The sequence below is a fragment of the Manis javanica genome, chromosome 8, assembly GCF_040802235.1.
Source record: "Manis javanica isolate MJ-LG chromosome 8, MJ_LKY, whole genome shotgun sequence".
In the NCBI taxonomy this organism is placed as follows: Eukaryota; Metazoa; Chordata; class Mammalia; order Pholidota; family Manidae; genus Manis; species Manis javanica.
Genome location: NC_133163.1, coordinates 12,386,798 through 12,408,642, shown reverse-complemented (window position 1 = coordinate 12,408,642; position 21,845 = coordinate 12,386,798). Strand labels below are relative to the sequence as shown.

Below are 21,845 nucleotides of genomic sequence, written 5' to 3'. Positions count from 1 at the left end.
TAAAAAACTGGTCAGCCATATATAACTCCTGGGGGAAACTATTCTCCCAGCCTGGGGCAAAATACTTTTGAAACCGAAATCAGTCAAAGGAAGAAATAAAGTGGGAGAAACATGTTTATTGCTTACAAGCAGTCGTCCACTTCTGCTCACTCCTGTCTCTCACGACCTGGCTGCAGAAAAAAAAAGGGCCCCACCCCACCTCTGTAGCCCAGATATGGCCTGCTCCCCCCTTGTAATTACCTTCTGATAGGGAAATGGACTACTACTCTCCACCCCTTGGAAACACCTATCGATATGGAGATGCACTAAAGCCAAGCAAGAGATTCTGGAAATGTTGCAATTTTATCCACACCATATTTTATTAAAATTAAAAATTTCTGGTCTGTGGATGACACTGGCAGTATATTTAGAAGATGAGCCAAGGACGAGAAAGAGACTATTTGCAAAAGACGTATCTGATAAAGGGCTGTTACCAAAATAAACTGTAGGGGAGAAAAGAAACCTCTTTTTGCTCTATCCTCCTCTCCACCTGGGGCCCTGGAAATTAAACTGACAAAAGAGAAAAACAAATAGAGTTTTACTAACATGCAGGAGAAACCTCAGTGGTGAGCAACTCAAAGGGGTGGTTAGAACCTGGGGCTCATAAAAAAATTTAACAAAGACAGTATATTTCTGGAGAAGTGGCAACGCAAAGGAAGAAGAACTCAGGCTCCGAGGAAAGGCGAACTGTGGTGGCGTCAATGTAGGGGGAAACTAATGGAGGATAAGGGTTGTTCAGTGAGGTTTGTTAAGTAGATTCTGCTCAGTGTCTGGCTGAGAAGAGTCTCTGGTGATCAAGAATCAGCCTGCCTTTCCTGGTAGAGTGGGAACAGCAGAGATTTTTTTTTCCTGTATCTGCCTCTTCTCAATTACCTGAAAATAATACTTAAGCCAAAGTAGCCTATTTGGGGGTGATGTATTCTGAACCCATACAATACAAAGAACTTTCAAAATTCAATAAGTAAACAAACCTGATGAAAAAAAATGGGCAAAAGATCTGCACAGATACCTCACTGAAGAAGGTACAGGGCGCTCACTTTGGCAGCACATATACTAAAACTGGAATGATATACAGAGAAGATTAGCATGGCTGCTGTGCAGGGATGACACGCAGGTTCATGAAGTTAAAACAAAGAAGAAGATACAGAGATGGCAAATAAACATATGAAAAGATGCTCCACATAGGTCACAGGTAAATAAATGCAAATTAAAACATCAATGAGATACCATTACACCTTTACTAGAATGGCAAAAGCCCAAAACACTAATACCACCCAATGCCTGTGAGGATGTGGAGCAACAGGAACTTTCATTCATTGCTGGTGGGAATGCAAAATGGTGCAGCCACTTTGGAAGACAGTTTGGCAGTTTCTTACGAAATAAACATTCTCTTAATGTACAGTCTGGCCATCCCACTTCTTGGTATTTATCCAAGTGATTTGAAAACCTTAAATCCACATAAAAATCTAACGAGGATGTTTATAGCAGTTTTATTCATAATTGCCAAAACCTTGGAAGTAACCAAGATGTCCTTCAGTGGGTGAATGGATAAATAAACTGTAGTACATCCAGACAACGGATGGTATTCAGACTAAAACGACAGGAGCTATCAAGCCATAAAAAGACATGAGGGAAACTTAACTGCATTTTACTAAGTGAAAGAAGCCAGTCTGAAAAAGCTATATATTGTAGGATTCCAACTACACAAAATTCTGGAAAAGATAAAACTATGGAGAGGTTAAAGAAAGCAGTGATTGCTGGGGTTAGTGGGGAGGGAGGGGTGAATGGGCAGAGCACAGAGGATTTTCAGGGCAGTGAAACTATTGGATTCATGTCCTTACACACGTGTCAAAACCCAGAGAATGTACATTACCGAGGTGAACCCTAATGTAAACTTTGGGTAATAATGTGTCAATGTAGGTTCAAATGTACCATTCTGGAGGGGAATGTGGATAGCAGGGGAGGCAGTGTGTGAGACAGTGGGTGTACAGGAACTCTGTACTTTTGGCTCAATTTTGCTGTGAATCTAAAACTTCTCTAAAAAATAAAGTTATTGATTAAAAAAAAAAACGAACCTGTTTGCATCTAATGTCAATGACCAACGGCCAGGTAGCCATCTTAAGTACTGAAGCTGTCTCCCTGTTTCTTTCATCCCTGGAGAAGTAAATGAGCCTCATATACCCAAGGGTTTAGGTTTGCTCTTGGGGGTAATCAAGCTCTACTGTTCTGGGAGAGGGAAGCTTTTAAAGGAGGAGGGAAGGAGGTGTAGACAATGAAGGACAGGCATAAAACAGGAGTCAGTGAGTTCCTGAGGTGGAGAGGAATACCTGAGTGGGGGGAACCCTGCAAAAAGACTAATGTCATCACAGTGAACCCCCTACTCATGCTACAGCTTCCCCATCCCACCCCACAGCAATGAAATGGCTTTAATCAAAGTCACTACAGCCTGGAATGTCGCCACATTGCCCAAAGGTCACTTCCTTGGTCTCTCAGCAGCATGCACAGTTGTCCATTCCATAATTTCCCAAACACCTGCCTCCTGGTTTACACGTTTCCCTGTCTCACCGGCTGCCTCCTCTCGGCCTTCTCGGCTGGGCCTCCTTGTCTGCCTGATCTGTCTTCCTGGAGTGCCCAGGTCTTTTCTTCTCTACATATACCCACCAAACCTGAACGACGGCCAAGCGCAGAGCTCCCACTCTGACTTCTAAGCTACGAATTCTTCCATCCATCCGACTGCCAACTTCATATCTTCACTTGGGTTCCTCAAACTTAATACTTAATAGTCCCTCATCTTCTCAGAAAATCACAGCTTGTCCACCTAGCTGCAACCCCAAAGCGCAGGTCATTCTTGATCACTCTTGTTCACACCCCCAGGGAGCAATCCCTCATCGAATCCTGTCTTCTCTCCCAAGTTCACCTGCTTCAGCCATCTTCTTCTCTCACCTGTTTTACTTCAATATCTTTCTACGGGCCTGGTAACTGCTACTCTCCTTCTCATAGTTTTCACAGCAGATTGATCCTTCAAAAATATAAATTATTTTACTCTCCTACATAAAACTCGCCAATGGCTTCCCCTGGAACCAAGAATAAAATTTAGATTCATGCAGCCTACGATACCTTATATGATTTGGCACTTGCCTACCACCTTGCTGACCTGTCCATCATATAACACTCTATGCACCATCCATGCCTGCCTCAAACCTGAATTTTTTCTCGCCTCATTGCATTTGTACTTGCAAGCTCCTTTGCCTGGGAATTTCCTCCCTTGACTCTTTGTTCTTTGTTCTCAGCTCTTTGTTTATCCTTCTCACTCCCTCTGTCACCATATTTACTTTCTTCATAGCATATATTAGATCTAAAATTATTTTGTTTTCTGTTTACCTATTTATCACCTATCTGTATTAGAATGTCCTCTCCATGCAGATAAGGACCTTATCTATCTTACTTACAACTATATTTCCAGTCCTAGAATAATACTTGCCATCTGATAGGCACCCAATAAATATGCACTGAATTAATGAATACCTTTGCTAAAAATTTTGAAACATTATGTAAATGTTGACAGTGCTTTCATTCTGGGCAATTTAGTATGAATATTAACATTAAGTTATTACTTTTAGGATTTTGTGAAGATTCTTAAGAACAATCGATCTTGTAATGAAATGAGAGAAGTTTCCTCTCAATACTTGAGCATTTGTGAAATGACCATACTTCCCCTGTTATCAAGCAGATAGTTTTTTTAATCTGTGGATATTTAATCAATTGCCACTGTGGAAAGGATGTTGATTCACTAACCAACATCTTATGGCAGGTGGTACCTAAACCTGTTGTTGCGATTCTATAAGGTTTTTGGCCACTATGACCCAGAATCCTTGTTATTAGTTTCTGATTCTTATTTCTCAAACTCTCTTTTGAGACCCAAAGCTACCATTTGCCATTTCTACATGGACTGATCCATCACCAAGAATCTACCTCTGGTACTTGTCTTCTTAAGCACAATATGGGAACCTCAGATACAATCCAGAGATAAGATGTTAGCTGGATGCAGCAAACAGAAGACAAGCACAGACGGGTGTACAGGGCAACGAGCCAGGCACTGGGGCAAAGTCATGGAAACCGCTCTGGCTCCATTGTGCTGTTGTGTTTATTTCCCAAATCTCTCTCAAATCCATCCATTTGTCTCCATTTCTACTATTAAAACCTTAGACTGGAACACCAAAATATTTGGCCTGCAAAAGCATTCTAATTTATTGAAGTGCATTTGTAATTGTTAGCCTCTAATTCATTGTCTACATCACAGCCAGAGTAGTATTCTAAAAGAAAGCCTTCTCATTTAAGATAGACAAGTTTATGAGTTTAAAGAAGGCTATAGTAATGGTGTGCTGTGCATTCCACTTCTCATCTCCATGCCACTCTACATGGAGGAGAAGAAAGTGCTTCTCTTCACAGTAAGCCAAGAACGGCTTCAAGGGAGCCACTTCACCAGTTGAAATATGTCTTCAGAGATCTTGAGTGACATAGGGACCCATCCTGAGAAATATAAAGAGTGGAGGCAGACCAGACACCTAGAGGTCATGGTTACATATGCAGTGGGACAGGGATAAAAATATCAATTATTTTAGACCTTAAGTAAAAGTCTTGTGTATGATGTAAAAGTCTTGTTTAACACTAAAAAACAAGCAAAAAAACTCCAACCAGAATACAAAAGTCCCAAACCAGTGAAAGAAAGAAAAAAAATGAATGAGGAGAAAAAAGAACCTCAAAATAGGGCAGAGCAAGAAGAGAGATAAAAAAGGGAACACAGAAAACATAGGACAAATAGAAAGTACCATGGGAGACTGAATGAATTCAAATATATTAATAAAAAACATTGAATGTGATAGGACTAAACTCTCCAATTAAAAGACAGAAATTGTTAGTTTGGCTAAAACACAAAATCCGTATGTGGCATTTATGAGGGAAACACAGGCAGGTAGAAGTAAAAGGATTGAAATAATATATCAGGCAAATATTACCCAAAGAAGGCTAGAACAACTATATAGATAAGAGAGCTCCCCCCAAAACTCCAAACACTATAACTCAACAACAAACAAAGGTCTGATTTGAAAAATGGGCCAACGCATGTGCATATGAGACAACGAATTTGACTGGATTTGTACTGTTGGAACTCAACTAGGAGTTGGGAGGGGTGCAAGGTGTAGCACTCCAAAATCTTATGACTATAGACTATCTACGGTTAAAAGAACATATGGGATGTGAACAGATCCCAGAAATGGGCTGCTTTAATTTGTCTGATTTCTCTCAGACTGTTCAAGTACAGTTGGACAATATCCATCATATCACAGACAAATTTTCACAAATGCCTAGGGTGCCTAAATGGTTTTCTTGGCTTCACTGGAGATGGATGGTAATTATAGATTTGCTTTGTTTATGTCACCGTATTCCTATTATGTTAATATGTGTGTGCAAATTAGTTAGTAGTTTAAAGCCTATACATACTTAAGGTACTCTACAAGAAGATATGTCAAAGAAATAATCAATCCTCCCATGTTTCCTTCCATATGCTACATCTGTAGCTTTTCTTCTTTCGTGCCTCATATCGAATTTACCGAGTATCATAATTCCTCCAGGTGGTAAAGATACCTCGAGACAAATGCTGGGCATAGAAGTCACAGGGCATAAATCTGCAAAGAAGTAAAAAGCTAACCTTTTCAAACAATATGGCTTCTCTCTCACTTACCAACTTTACATTTCCCTGTATGGCCCCCAAAACTCCAAACACTATAACTCAACAACAAACAAAGGTCTGATTTGAAAAACGGGCCAACGACTTGAATAGACATTTCTCTTAAGAAGATATAAAATGGCCAATAAGTACATGAAAAGATGCTGAACATCTCTAACACTTAGGGAAAAGTGGAACTCAAAACCATAATGAGATGTCACCTTGCCTCCATTAGGATGGCTACAATAAAAAAAATTAAACAGAAAATAATAAGAGTTGGCCAGCATGTGGAGAAACTGGAACCCACGTGCACTTTTGGTGGGAATGTAAAATGGTGCAGTTGCTGTGTAAAATGGTATGGAGGTTCCTCAAAATATTAAACATGGAATTACCATATTACCCAGCAATTCTGGATATATACCCAAAGAATTAAAAGCAGGAACTCTAAGGAATATTTGTATATCTGTGTTCAAAGCAGCATTATTCACAACAGCCAAAAGATGGAAGCAAACCAAATATCCATCAACAGAAGAATGGATAAGTGAAATGCAGTATATTCATCTATATGTAAAAGTATGTGTGTAGCACATGCAATAGAATATTACTCAGCCTTAAAAAGGAAGGGAATCCTTTCATGTGCTACAACATAGATGAACTTTGAGGACATTATGTTAAGTGAAATAAGTCATTCACAAAAGGACAGACATATTCCACTTATGCGAGGCACCTAGAGCAATCAAATTCATAGAGACAGAAGGTTGCTGGGGCTAGGGAATGGGGAGGTAGTGTGAATGGGCACAGAGAAGATGAGAAAGTTCTGAAGATGGGAGGTTGATGATGGCTGCACAATAATGCAAACATACTTAACTGTACACTTAAAAATGGTAAGTTTTATGTTTACTACAACAAAAAAAATGAATGAATGCAAAAAAAGCTAAAAAGTCACCAAACACTGTGTAACTAATCAGGAAGATGAGAAATTCTAAACTTAAGTAATAAGACCCTGATAAGAATCTCAAAATACATAAGGCAAAATTGACAAATCCAGTGTCACACAGGAAATCTTAACATAACTCTCAGTAACTGGTAATTAGGAAGAAAAAAACCCAGTAAAGATACAGATTATTGGACAATCACTAGCAACAAGATCAGTCTAACAAATAAATCTTTACATGGCACTCAGCAATAGGAGATTATGTTCTCTATAAGCACATCTTTATAAAACACTGAGCATAATAAATGGCCCAGTCCTAGGCTATAAAAAAATTTTTAACTAATTTAAAAAATCAAATGTTCAAGAAAACAGAAAATTCCAATCTTAAACAAAACTGTTCCAGAAAATAAAAATTTCACTTATGACATTGTTATAATCTTGTTGATAAAATCATACAAGGACTATATGAAAAAGAGAAAATTACAGGCAAATCTCATTCAAGAAAATAGATGTTAAAATCCTAAATATTAGCAAACTGAATTCAGAAATGTATGGAAATAGATCATACACAATGACCAAAATAGGTTTATTACAAGACTTCATGGGTGGTTCAACATTAAATCCATAATATAATTCACAACATTAAATTAAAAGTTAAAGGGAAAAATTCTATACATAAGTTCAATAGATGTAGAAGAAATACTTAATTTAAAACCCAAAGCTAAAAACCTTTTAAACTAAAAAGGGAGAGAATTTCTTTTTAATGAAAAAGGGTTTTAAAAAAAGCTATGGGAAGGATAATATGTGATGCTGAATGTTTACAATATTCTTTTAAAAGAACAAGGAAGGAGCTAGAGGGTGTTATGCTCAGTGAAATAAGCCAGGCAGAGAAAGACAAGTACCAAATGACTTCACTCATCCGTGGAGTATAAGAACAAAGCAAAACCTGAAGGAGCAAAACAGCAGCAGAATCACAGAACCCAAGCATGGACTAACAGTTACCAAAGGGAAAGGGACTGGGAAGGATGGGATAAGGGGAAAAAGGGGTATTATGATTAGCACACATAATGCAGGGGGGCACAGGGAAGGCAGTATAGCACAGAAAAGACAAGCAGTGACTCTACAGCGTCTTACTACACTGATGGACAGTGACTGTAATGCGGTATGTGGGGGGGGACTTGATAATAGGGGGAATGTAATAACCACAATGTTGCACATGTGAAACCTGAGCATAAGATTATATATCAATGATTCCTTAGTTAAAAAAAAAGAAAGAAGAAGGAAGCCCACTGCTATGGTCTGAATGTGTGTGTTCCCCCAAAATTCATGTCTTGAAAACTAATGCCCGAAGTGATGGTGTCAGGAGGTGAGGCTTTCAGGAGGTGATTTAGGTCGTGAGGGTGGAGCTCTCACAAATGCCCCTATAAAAGAGACTCCAGAGAGACCCCTTGTCCCCTCCCACCATGTGAGGACACAGCGAGAAGTTGGCAGTCTGCAGCCCAGAAGTGGGCCTTCACCAGAAGCTCACCATGCTGGCACCCTGGTCTTGGGCTACTCATCCCAGAACTGTGAGAAAGATATTTCTGTTGTTTATAAGCCACTCAATCTATGGTATTTTATCGTAATAGCCCAAATGGACTAAGACACTCACTATCTTTCTCTCTGTGCAACAAAGTCCTGGACACTGTAACAGAAAAAGGTATAACAGGCTGAGGTTTGCTGAACATGTTAAGGAAGAAACAAAATTATCTTCTTAGAAAAATACTACTACTCAGAAAATCCAAAGAATATACAGAAACAGTACTGGAATTCTGAGAAGAATTTAGCAAATTTGAGAAACTTAAGATTGCCATAAAAAGTCAATTACAAGACTTCTGATTTTGCCTTAGATGCAGAAAGATGCAACCCAACAAGAGGAAACAACAAAACAGATTTAAAAAAGCACAAAGTCATCACTTTCTTTAAGCTCATCAGAGAACTAAGGTAATAAGATCAACAACCAACCTGGACCCAGGAGAATAAGCCATCTCAAGGGGAGTGTCACCCCAGAACAGTCTCCCCATGCAAGAGGTTGACACACACAAGCAAGAATTCGATAAAGTCAAACAAACAAAAAACCTGTGAAGGCCTAGTATGTGCTGGCAGAGTCTAGAACTGATGAGGCACCTTTCAAAGGGGAGTCTGCACTCACCTGCAAGCTTCTTCCGGTGGGCTTCCAAGGAGGCTCATGAGAAAGATTGGAGCAGGTCAACAGGCCAGAGAGACCCCTGCTGGTGATGCAGGCAGCCCAGAGGATGGGGGGAAACAGACATGAAGCATCCCCCACTTCCCTGAACCTTCCTTCACAGGAAGCAAAAGCCTTAAGCCACGGAGAGTCGACATGAAACGCTCTTGCACACAGGTCTCAAAAGAGGTAATGGGCAGGGATGAGGTAGGAGGGGGGCTGCTGGGGAGGGGTGCCTCATGAGTGCAGCTCCCTCTCTCAGCTTTCTCTCCTCTGTAGCAAAAGCTCTAAGTTACTGGGAGAGAGGAAGCGAACCCACTCATTCACAGGGCACAGGCAAAGCCACGTGACAGGTGAGGGACGGATAAAATAATAACTCTGTGGATATAATACAAATAAATATAAATATAAATGAAATACAAATAAAATACATAAAATAATGACCTTATGGAGTGTGAGGAGGTTGTCTTGGGCCTAAACATTCTAAGAGAACAAAGTACAATTATCTTCTGATGGGAAGAGCCAGACATTTCCCCCCAAGACCTCACTGTAGATATAAGGCAGAATGTGGCCACAAGTGGTAATTTCTATTAACAGGTTGCTGTGGGTTCTTTTCCTTAATGGAACTTAACAAGTGGAGTCATTACATTTAAGTGCAAGAGCAAAGGCTAAGGAAAACCAGGACGGGTGCTCTTCCCACATGTTACACGGAGAAACTTGGTCGGTGTGACACAGGGAAGACAAATACAGCGATGAGATAAACCTGCACAGACGAGTATGTATATGAAATCATGATCTATCACAGGGGTGACACAGCAGGTCACTGGGGAAAGGAGACACATGGGTGGACAATTTGTTATTATATTGAGAGAATATTGAGGAAGGAAGGAAGGAAGGAAGAAAGGTATCCAGCAACTTAAAAAGCATCATGTATGAAAAAGGCAAGTCGTAGAAGAAGGTAGACACAGCTAAACAATATATTTGGCAAAACTAAACAATATATTTGATACATATGTATGTGTTATAGCTACAAAGAAAACATTTTTTAATGTTCTCACAAAATTCAAGACAATGCTTACTTCTGGGGACTGGCACAGAGATGGGGATGAAGGAGAGGCAGGAAAGAAGAGAAAGCTGCCCAGAAGGACTCCAGGGAGGGTGAAGAGACCCACCTGAGCAGAGGGCTCCAGAGGACTAGAGGTGACAGGGGCAGCTGTCAGTTGCAGGAGTGGCCTTGCTCCCCCCAGAGGACTCTGGGCCCTCTAACACCTTCTCTCGACCAAATCTGGAAGGGCTAGAAGCCATAAGATTGAGGGAGGGGGACATGAGCCAGAAAATAATGAGAAATACTGCCCCTCCCCAAGCTCACCGGTCTGGGTCAGGCCCAAACAGGGGGTGGGAAACTGGATTTAAACTGGATAAGAGTTTGACTTTTTCTAGAACACTGGACAGGAATGGAGGCATGTGATTTAGGTGTTTTTAAGCCAAGAAAATTTTTGTTTTCACTTGCCTGATACCTTCATCTAGAAAGGAAGTAAGTCCATAGAGGAGATTTGAAGAGAAAGTAGGAGGATAAATAAAGCTGGTCTCTCCAGCTTATTCAGGAAACAAATTACACCGAATTAGAAGACTTGAGTGTTCCCTCCTTTCTTGGAATAACATCCAAATTCCTTACTGGGACTGAAAAGGCCCTACCTGACCTTGCTCGGCCCTCCTGAATGACTTGTCCCCTTTGTTCCGGACACTGGAGTCACTCTGGTTTGCTTTTGGTTTCTCAAACACACATCCTGCTCCTTTTGGCCTGGGGGCCTTCTCCATGAGGCTCTTTCAGTCGGGAATCTTACCCCTGCCCCTTCATCCTCTTTCTTCCCAGCTCATCGTTGCATCACTACCTCTGAGAAACCTCCTGAGATCCTCCAAACAAGGGCTCAGACCCCAGGAAAACACTGCCAGGGCTCTATGCTCCTTTGTTGCAGACTTAAGGTCAAGTGTAATTACATAATAGTCTATTTCCTGTGCTGGGATACAAGTTCACGGAGTGCAGGGGCTCGGATGTCTTCTTTGCCTTCTATCACAACACCTCCCAGAATGCCTTGCATGTGGTAAGTGTTAAGTAGTTGTTTGTGGAGGAGATCAGGGAAGGCTCACCCTGCTTTACCCCCTGACTACCTCACTATCTGCCTTTGGCCTATTGCTGACCTCTTCAGGCTCCCAAATCTTTGACCTGCCTGGTTGAAGTCCCACTTGCCTCCACTTCTCTCACCCTGCCTCTTTGCTCCCATTTCCTGTTTTGGAGATCCTATTCCCTAGTTTCTGTGAGAGCTGAGTTATTGAATCTGATCACAGAATGTACTGTTCTGGTTTTCAAATTCTACAAGGACATACCTGTAGAAACATGAACTGGCTGACTTGGAATGTCACAATTACAAAAGCCATCGAAACAAAAAATAGCTCTAGAGGTCACAGATACTTCTCTTAGAGACAAAAACATCTACAGCCCTCATATTAAAACAAAAACAAAAACAAAAACAAAAACACTACCTCCAGTGTTTGTTATGTTTTGTCTGATTCCAGTCTCCATCTCCACCTCTGAGTCAGCTGCCCCGCAGTGCATGGAGGTGTTGGCTATGGGGCAAGATAAGTACTGACAGCCTGATACATTTATAATAAACAGACTTCAGCCTGGTGGAATAGGGCCATCACACTTGAGACAGGGTGAGTTTCCGGTAATCTGAAATTGTTCCTCTTCTGGTTGTTAGATTTTGGGAGTTGTAGAATTCACAGTGTTTTTCAAGGAGAGTTTTTAGGCCATTGTAGGTAGCTTTAAGGATCACAGGCTCTTGCTGATAACTTAGAAGCAAGCATTCCTGAGAATTCTGCATACCCTGCCATGCACTATTTCATGCAAGACAGCCTTCTCTGTGTCAGATGTGTTTGTCTTTAGGACATAAAAAATTGCCATGTGTGAACACTGTGGATAAGCAGTATCCAGTACAGCCCAGAGCATTCTGGTATTCAAGATGACAAACACACATTTCTAGAGCATGCCTGTGTTTCTAAACTTGGGGCATCATTCAAGGCACCCTGGCGACTCTTTGGCCTTGCAAAGTGTCAAAGACTTGCTCTATTTGACCACGAAAATTACTCAAAAAAGTAGGCTCAAAATTTAGAATTTAGGAACTGGTGCGCAATCTAAATACATGTGAGGCAAATCAGTAATTACCTGGAGTGTATCACTTGTCCGAAGTGCATGTTGTTGAATTTCTTGGTGGATACACTTTCCTCAGGCTCACTCTCGGGTACATATGCATAAAAGATCATTTCATTAAGGGTAATAAACTGTGGAGCAAGCGCAGTCTCGAAGCCCATATCAGGAGCCTGGAATAGGAAAAAAAGAAAACATTGTACTTATACTATTTCACCCTTCAGTTATGACAAAATGCAAAAAACAGGTTTGTTTCCAGTTTACATCAAAACAATACTGTTTTGTTTATCAAGAGGAGTAATATTTCAACACGCTCTATTTGAATATCTGTGTGTGCACAAGGGAAAATGCATAGTCTGTTGAAGAGGAAAAGATATGCTGAGGAGGAAGATTCAGTTTAAGATTCCTGGGCCCTTTCTAGCAGGTTGGAATCGAGTGTCTTCTGTGGTGTACTGTGTGCGTGTGAGGAGTCTGGAGGTGCCAATTTTAGAACTCTGTTCTTACTCCGCATTTACTTAAGAAAAGGGTCTGTGAAGTGCCGCTCCTCACTGGGAAGCTTGTTCCCAGCGTCACACCAGTGGCGCCACATGGCTACTGCCTGAGTCCCCAGTGCTGGAGGCATGTGCCTTTCCCATGTCCTCTGGTCCACAAGGCTTTCCCATGGAGCCAGATTTCTGGCCTGGGTGTCTTCTCTTCAGCATACCCTTCTCCGGTCCTGAGCCTGCCCAGCTTGGGGAGCCTCTGGGGGTGAGACGAGAGGCGGGGCCAGCCCTAAAATGGGCATTGGGGTTGGCCTTGTTGCTATGACACGAGGCGTGGGGGGCAGACTGCAGATTCCTGGCGCAGCCATCCACAGAGCGTCCAAGGCCCATTTCTATCACGCCTTTTCCCCTAGTCTCTTGAATTTGGGAACCCTCTGAAAAGGGAAGAGAGTGGGAAACAGGCTCCAGGAGAATAAATGCAGGACTGAACAGGTGGCTCAAGGATCTGGAAAGGCTGAAAAGGCTTTGGGATTCTGCATGACAGCCGTGCCTGGGGGCGGCAAGGAGAGCCCAGGGAAAGTATGTGCGCGTCCAACAAAAGCCACCATGGGGACTGAGCACACAGGCCTGGAACATGTTGCCTCAACAGACACACGAGTCCAGCAACTGACCAGTGTTGGGTGTGGTTTGGGATAAGTTATCTAGCCTGCTATGCATTACTTTCTTCATCAGTATAATGAGGATAAGTAGTCAATATAAAGATTAAGAGTCACAGCAGTGCCTGGCACATAGAGCCGAAGAATGTGGAGTAATGATTTTTACCCAAGAGATGCATGCGTAGTTCACTCTGTGAACGGAGGTGATAGCATTGAGTGTGAGCTTCTTGAAATCATCCTGAGTATGAAAACCCCTACGGGCTTTAGATTTAATAAAATTTAAACTTTCACAGAAGAGAAGTAAGACATTTCATACAAATTGTGAAGTTAGTGAAAATTGATGTAACTGCTTTTTTGGTTAGTTCTACCCTCCTGCAGACATCATTGGACCCGTATCGACATGGAGCCCACACAACAGACTGCAAGCACGCAGGGAGTCGTGAGGCAACGCCTTACTGTCCCAAGAAAGCCCCACCTCACTCTCTGCGAACACCTCAGGTGGGGGAAGCGAAAACGCCAGCTCTCAACCACAGTCTTGTCCGGGTAATTTGGACTGATCTATTAAAACCAGAATCACCCTTTATTCTATTTCCTTTAGGCCAAAGGGCAGGTGTTATTAAACCCTAGCCAAAATACCTGTTGATTCTTTGCTGATATATTGATGAGAGTTCCTTTTCATGACTGTGTGCCCAGGGATGAGTTCTATACCTTCACACTTGGCACACTGTACGTTAAAATTATTAGAAAAATCTGTATGTAGCATCATCTGTGGAGAAGGAAACAACTCCTTCCCATGTTAGCATTAGGAAAGGAAGAAATGAGTGGCAGGGTTACTATGAGAGAAGAAACGTGAACCAGTGGGAAAAAGAGAGCTTGTGCTTCAAGATCAGCTTTGGGAGGAAGAAAAACAAAACTACCATAAACCTGAATTGGAAGTAATGGATAGCTTAGACTATCTGGTGGAGTTTTGCAGTGAAGATACTTGTATGAAGATTTCCTGGATGAAATTAAACCTATATAACCCTGTGTGCTACTTGGAAGAAAGTTTTGGAGATTGTCTCTGGTACATGGAGATCTTTCCTTTAGTTAAATGGAGCAAAGTACATTGATAAGAGTTTGTCCCAAGGAAAATACTTCCCCATTTTCCCATTACTCTGTGTTTAGAATGTGGCATCTATTCTTAAAACAAGGCGAACGGTTTCAATGCATAATATCACTGACCTTTCCAAAAATACCTTCAGAATTTCCAAGGTTTTCAGGTGACCCACCAGCTTCAAAATGATCTGGAGTCAGTTTATGGATAAATCCCATGTGGTCATAGTATAAGGTAAAAATTTTATCAGAAATAGATCCAATTTTACTGTATCTTCCTAATCCTATTAGGAAAGAAAAAGAAGTCTCTTGATATTGGTATACTATAACCAGAAAACTTTCAGTGCTGTATACCTTGTGAAAACTCCTTCATGTATAATAAAGGGTAGGAATAGGGCTCGGGGCTCCAGAGTTCATCAAATACATGTTAGTCTTTGTTAATCTTGCAAAGTCTTTTCCAGGCTCCGTATTATAACAGAACCTACTTGCTGAAGTTGGTGAAGGGGAGTGAGAGGATGTTTAAGAGCTCTGGGGGAAAGAGGTTGCGCCCCCTGGTGGTGGTTTCTCTTCCTAATTCCAGGAAATCAGATTACTGGACAGGCAGAAAGGCAGTGAGAAACTAACCCTCAGGGAGGCAAGGGGAATTGTCGGCAGAGACCACTGGGTCACTAGCTATCCTAGGATTAATGTGTGGAACCATTTGGTGTCACATGTGTCTCTTATGCCTTAGGGCAATATGTTGAGAGGTAGCGTTCAATTAACACACTGATCCAGACAAAGAGAGCACAACCTCCCCTGGCTGAAGTCAGAGTGAATGCTCAGGTCCCAGGATGAGAAAGCTGATTTCCACGTCCTCTCCCCAATTCCCACCAGCTCCACCAGCCTCTCCTGGTCCATTCTTTTGTCTCTGGCCCTAAATGTTGAATGCTCCAGAACTCAGCTCTTAGATCCCTTCTCTCACTGTCTCTGGGGGTCTCATCTAGTTTTAGGATTTAAAATCCATGTTTGTGGGGATGATTCCCAAATTTAAACCTCCCATCTTACTCTCTTCCCTGAACTCCAGACTCACATACCTAACTGCCTGATGAGCCCTGAAAGTTAGGCATTTCAAACCAAACTCATTCCAAATTGAGCTCCCACCCCTCAGGCAACTTAGCTTTCCTCCTTCCAACAACTGCAGGCAACGGCTTTACTCTTAATGCTCAGTCCAAAACCTTGGTCTCTTCCTCTCACACCCTATATTGAATCCATCAGCACATTCTACTGACTCTAGTCTCAAAAAATACGCAGAACCTAACCACTTCTCACTACCTTCACCACTATCCCCCCCGTACAGGCCAATATGATGCATATATAGGAAGAATTTTATTGTGGGGAATTAGCTCACACAGTTATGGAGGCTGAGAAGTCCTGTGATCTGCTGTTGAGAGGCTAGAGAACCAAAGGCCTGAGAACAAGGGGAGCTAATGGTCTAACTCCCAGTCAGAGGCCAGCGGTGTGAGGACTGGAGGGCCACTGGTTTAAGTTCTAGTCCAAGAGCAAAAGACTAGTGAGCCAGCTCAAGTGAGCAGGCAGGAAGCAAAAGGGGGGTGAATTCCTCCTTCCTTCACCTTTTTGTTCTACTGAGGCCCTCAACTGATTGGATGAGGCCCATTCACATTGGGGAAGGCAGTCTAGGAGTCCAGTGATTCAAATGCTAATCATATCCAGACACACCCTCACAGACACATTCAGAAATATTATTTAGTCTGGACCCTACTTGGCCCAGTCATGTTGACACATAAAATTAACCTGTACAACTTCTAAGGTTCAATATACCATATTTCATCTGTAAACATAAGAAATGTTTTTTTCACATTTTAACATCTTGGAAATTGAGATGTTTTATGATTGGTTTGTTTTATACTGTCCACCAGGTGGCACTCACGCCATAGCAGTCAATTATCAACACATTTATGTCCCCTATCTCAGCTCATTATATTGTCCATTTTAATTGAGTTTCTCAATCACTGGTGTAATACATGTTGAGTTGTATTGCTACTTTAAATGCCTTAAAAATATTACATTATAATTTGGCACTGAAACAAAGTTATTGTGTGTACAAGTGAGGAAAACAAGCAAGACATATATTTATAGACAGAGCAAATGTCACTAGAAGAATTACTACAAATCCACATTTTCTTGTAGAACCGCCACCAAGTATCTTATAGGACCTAAGAAAAGAAGAAACCCACAAGTATATGAAATTGAATTATGTTTTACTAGAGAGATACCCTCAAAATAATTGTCTCACACACCAAGCACGCAACTGTAGGCAGAAGAAATGTCAGAGTAATCCTTGTATTACAGTTCTGTTACAGTACTGTATTAAGTTTGATTGGAAGAGGTTTTCTTTGTGTTCATAGAATAAAGTGCATCTTACAATCAATGAATCTCAGATTTGATGAAATACAGTTTTTACTGATTTTTCTGTTGGCTTTACATATGAATAACGAGAGGAGCTGGCTCCAAATTATTAGGTAATATTATTTCTCTCTAATGGTTCGGTAGAAAAATTTGTGCTATTCATTGCTGTGGCAGAAAAATTGAAGGGTGAAACTGATTTTCTGAGTCTTTAAAATTGATTTACATTTTCTATTTCAAACAACTAAGAAGTGTTTTTGCTTTTAGTTTAAAAAAATTAATGTCATATTACCAATTTTTGTTTCCTTTAATGTTCCAACTTTCAGTATTCATTCATCCATCCATTCATTCATATCAGAGGGAATGTGCCAGGAGTTGTAGACAGATAAACAGAGCCACTACCTCTGTTCATTACTGGAAATTCCTACAAGTTGCTGTTTCTCAACCTTTAGCCTTTATATTTGTCATTTTAGATTCTTTCCATATATTTATCTATTCATTCTACATGTGGGCATGTTTCTACAATTTATATCTGTAATTTATAATAGTTTATGTTGCCTATTGGATTTTGTTTTCTTAGGTGGTATTTTTACTATTCCCAAAGTAATCTTGCTTAGTCTGTTTTGACTTGTTTCACAACATGTACTGTATATCCTCTACTTTCCATTCTTCCAGACCCATTCTCAGACCTTCTCTTCTCTGTCTGGTTCACTGTAAGGCTGACCCCTATGAGTTGCAATACTGTTTCCAGATACCTTCTGATTGGGTTTGTCCAAAGAAAGGCACTAGCTGGAGATAAGAACAAAAGAAGGAGAGAGAAGTTAAAGTAGTTTTTACCATCTTTTTTTCTACATTAGTGATGTAGTTCTGGCAGTGGTTGTAAGCCTCCTAGATGATATCTCATACAGGATAAACCTTCCTCCATTCCAGCTTTGACTGGGCTTGGCTAATGTTATCTACCTATCCACCCATCCACCCACCCATCCATCCATCCATTATCTATTTATTTACATTACTCCTTTAATCAAAGGGACCTTCTTCCATTGTTACTCTCTGCATATTTTATTATCATTCTTGGTTCCTTTAATTCTGTCCACTGCTCTTCAAACAGGCCCCTTATAAAGGCACTTCAAGTGAAACTTGAGTAGAATTACGTTTCCTGCCAGGACTGTAACTATATAGTATTTTTACTAGAAACATCCTTGGAAAACAGAATATCAAAGGTGAGATTCTGGGAGCTGCACAGAAGACCTCTTATGTCTGGTAGATACTGTGATACTGGCAACCCAAAGTGAGCATGGGCATTGCAAGTGCTCAAATCATTACTGGTAGTGGCATGAGATGGAGGGTCTCTGGAGGGCAAGAGTTGAGGTGATTAAATGGGGTGACTGTACTTGATTACTGTAACACACAGATCTTATAAAAATTATAAGGTGGTACCGCCTTTATGGATAATCAGAAAGCTTACACACAAAAAAAGTTTGACTTTGAACTCCCCCACCTTCATTTTTCTCGTTCTCCCTTTTTGGGAGCTAGGCCTTAAAGACTAATATCTTTAGGCTATCATAAAAAAAGACAAGAGATAACAAGTGTTGGTGAGGATGTGGATAAAAGAGAACCAGATAATAACAAGTGCTGACGAGGATGTGGAGAAACTATCCTGGTGGTGGAAATGTAAAATGGTACAGTCACCATGAAAAACAGAATTGCAGTTCCTTTAAGAGAATATTTATTATTCTATTAAAAATATGAGACTCCACCCAAAGGTGGCAGCATGAGTAGGGTGGTGGAAATCTCCTAAAACCATATATATTTTGAAAATACAGCAAATACAACTATTCCTAAAAGGGCAACCGGAAGATACAGTACACCAGTAAGGCTACATCTACGAGAACCGAACATCTCACAGAAAAGGGACCTCACCCAGCGGGACCCAAGCACTCCACCCACCCCAACTCACTGGCAGAAGGAAAAGAATCAGAGTAGGGAGGGAGTGGAAGCACAGGACTGCTAAATGACCAGCCCTAGTAATCTGCCCCAGGAGCACAGACACACATTGCATGGTGCGCTGGATATTACAGGAGTGGCAAAGCAAAATCTGAGACTAAGACTGCGAACAGGTTCTCACAGCCAGCTGCCATGGGACAAAAGGAAAGGAGGCACTTTAAAAGTCTTAAAGGGACAAGGGTTTAACAGGCAGACAAAATTGTCCTGGCACACTCAGCTCAGCAGGCTGGGAACTTTAAGGAATTTTAGTCATCCTATCCCCCTGGGTGGCAACACAGCTCTGAGGCCCATCATGGCAATAGACAGCGTGCTGTTCCTTCTTCCCTGCAAGCACCCGCGAGCGAACCAGCTGTCCCCACCATTGCCGCAGACCAGTCAGAGAGCAGCCCCGCCTACAGCAACCATGCAGCTTAACACAGAGGCTTTTCCCTGCACGCGGCTAACTGGCCCAGACCCAGAGGCTGCTCCCTGCACGTGGTTGCCCAGCACAGAAAGTGGACACAGGCGCAGAGTCCGGGAGGCAAGAAGGGGCTTTGTTCTCATGGCAGAACATGTGACACTTGCCTGCAACCCCTGCCAATGCCCTAGGCCATCTCCAGGGCCGCCCTGCCCATGACAGCTTAGGGGATTAACCTAGAGGCTGCTCCCTGTGTGCAGTTGACTGGCACAGATAGAGGAGATGGGCACAGAATATGGAAGGCACAGAATAAGGACACAGAGGCACTGAAGAACACATTAGAACAGATGGACCTAATTTCTTCAAAATTTCTTCTTGCAGCAGAATGCACGCTGCTGGCCTGCAGACCCTGCCAGTGCCCGAGGCCACCCTGAGGAATGCCTCACCAATGGCAGCATAGGGGATTAACCTACAGGCTGCTCCCTGTGTATGGTTAACTGGCACAAACACCGAAGACAGGCAAAGTGACCGGCAAGCAGGAAGGGACTTTGTTCTCCCTGTTGACACATGTGACACTTGCCGGTGAACAGTCCCATCACCATGAAAAGGCAGAACCTTGTTCAGTCCAAAATCCCTCAAACACGAGAAAGAGAGCTTGGTGAGACTGAAATCACCAATGTTCCTGAAAAAGAATTCAAAATAAAAGTCATATGCATGATGTAGCTACAGAGAAACATTCAAGAGCTAAGGGATGAATTCAGGAGGGACATAACAGAAATGAAACAAACAATGGAAGGATTTAAGACCAGACTGGGTGAACTGGAAGAGAATGTTAATGGAATAGAAATCAGAGAACAGGAATACAGAGAAGCTGAGGCAGAGAGAAAAAAGGATCTCTAGGAATGAAAGAACATTAAGAGAACTGTGTGACCAATCCAAACAGAACAATATTTGCACTATAGGGGTACAGAAGAAGAGAGAGAAAAAGGGATAGAAAGTGATTTTGAAGAAATAATTGCTGAAAACATCCCCAATCCAGGGAAGGAAATAGTCTCTCAGGCCATGGGAGTCCATAGATCTCCCAACACAAGGGACCCAAGGAGGACAACACCAAGACATACAATAATTAAAATGGCAAAGATGAAAGACAAGAACAGAGTATTAAAAGCAGCCAGAGGGAGACAAAAGATCACCTACAAAGGAAAACCCATCAGGCTATAATCAGACTTCTCAGCAGAAACCACACAGGCCAGAAGGGAATAGCATGATATATTCGATGCAATGAGACAGAAGGGACTCGAACCAAGAATACTCTATCCACAACACTATCATTTAAATTTGAAGGAGGGAGTAAAAAATTCCCAGATAAGTGAAAGTTGAGGGAATTTGCCTCCCACAAAACATCTGTACAGTGTATTTTAAAGGGACTGCTCTAGAGGAAGTATGCCTTAGGCTAGATAGCTGTCATCAGAGAAAATAAAATCACAGCAAAGGAAGTAGACCAACTAAATACTAACTAATGGCCAAATTAAATCAGCAATCTACAAAGTCAGTCAAGGGAAACACAAAGAGTACAGAATAAAACACATAACATTTAAAGAGTGGAGGAGGAAGAAAAAGAAGGGAGAGAAATAATCATCAGACTGTGTTTATAACAGCATAATAAGTGAGTTAAGTTAGAATGTTAGATAGTAAAGAAGCTGCCCTTAAACCTTTGGTAACCACAAATCCAAAGCCTGCAATGGCAATAAGTATATATCTAATGATAATCACCCTAAATGTAAATGTTCTGAATGCACCACTCAAAAGACACAGAGTAACAGAATGGATAAAAAAGCAAGACCCATCTATATGCTGCCTACAAGAGACTCACCTCAAACCCAAAGACATATACAGACTGAAAGTGAAGGGATGGAAAAAGATATTTCATGCAAACAATAGAGAGAAAAAATGAGGTGTTGCAGAACATGTATCACACAAAATAGCCTTCAAAATAAAGAAAGTAACAAGAGATAAAGAAGGACATTACATACTGACAAAGGGGTCAGTCCAACAAGAGAATATAATCATTACAAATATCTATGCACCCAATACAGAATCACCTACATATGTAAAACAAATACTAACAGAATTAAAGGGGGAAATAGAATGCAATGGATTCATTCTAGGAGACTTAAACACACCACTCACTCCAAAGGACAGATTAACCGGATACAAAATAAGTAAGGACACAGAGGCACTGAAGAACACATTAGAACAGATGGACCTAACAGACATTTCACCCAAAAGCAGCTGGATACACATTCTTCTCAAGTGCACATAGAACACTTTTCAGAATAGACCACATATTAGGCCACAAAAAGAGCCTCAGTAAATTCAAAAAGATTGATACTCTGTCAATCAACTTCTCAGATCACAAAGGTATAAAACTAGAAATAAATTGTACAAGGAAAACAAAAAGGCCCACAAACACATGGAGGCTTAACAACATGCTCCTAAATAATCAATGGATCAATGCCCAAATTAAAACAGAGATCAAGCAATATATGGAGACAAATGAAAACAACAGCACAATGCCCCAACTTTTGTGGGATGCAGTGAAGGCAGTTCTAAGAGGAAAGTATATAGAAATCCAGGCTATTTAAAGAAGGAAGAACAATCCCAAATGAATAGTCTAAAGT

The 21,845-nt window shown here is 41.3% G+C and overlaps 1 protein-coding gene and 1 non-coding gene across 5 annotated transcripts in view; one reads left to right on the top strand and one right to left on the bottom strand.

Annotated features, from left to right (window-relative positions):
- Positions 1–21,845, bottom strand: part of CATSPERB (cation channel sperm associated auxiliary subunit beta) — a 119,111-nt gene that overhangs the window by 30,897 nt on the left and 66,369 nt on the right. For all 4 annotated transcript variants that reach the window (XR_012133716.1, XM_073241967.1, XM_073241965.1 and 1 more), the window contains 2 exons: positions 14,487–14,641; positions 12,146–12,300 (listed from right to left, as the gene is read on the bottom strand). Coding sequence is in view for 3 of the 4 variants with exons in the window: in XM_073241967.1 (XP_073098068.1) it covers positions 12,146–12,300; positions 14,487–14,641 (310 nt within the window). In the remaining variant the exon portion in view is untranslated. The remainder of the gene's footprint in view (positions 1–12,145; positions 12,301–14,486; positions 14,642–21,845) is intronic.
- On the top strand, positions 1,069–1,177 carry LOC118967180 (U6 spliceosomal RNA). The gene has a single exon (XR_005054074.1). It is a non-coding gene; the product is annotated as a U6 spliceosomal RNA (small nuclear RNA).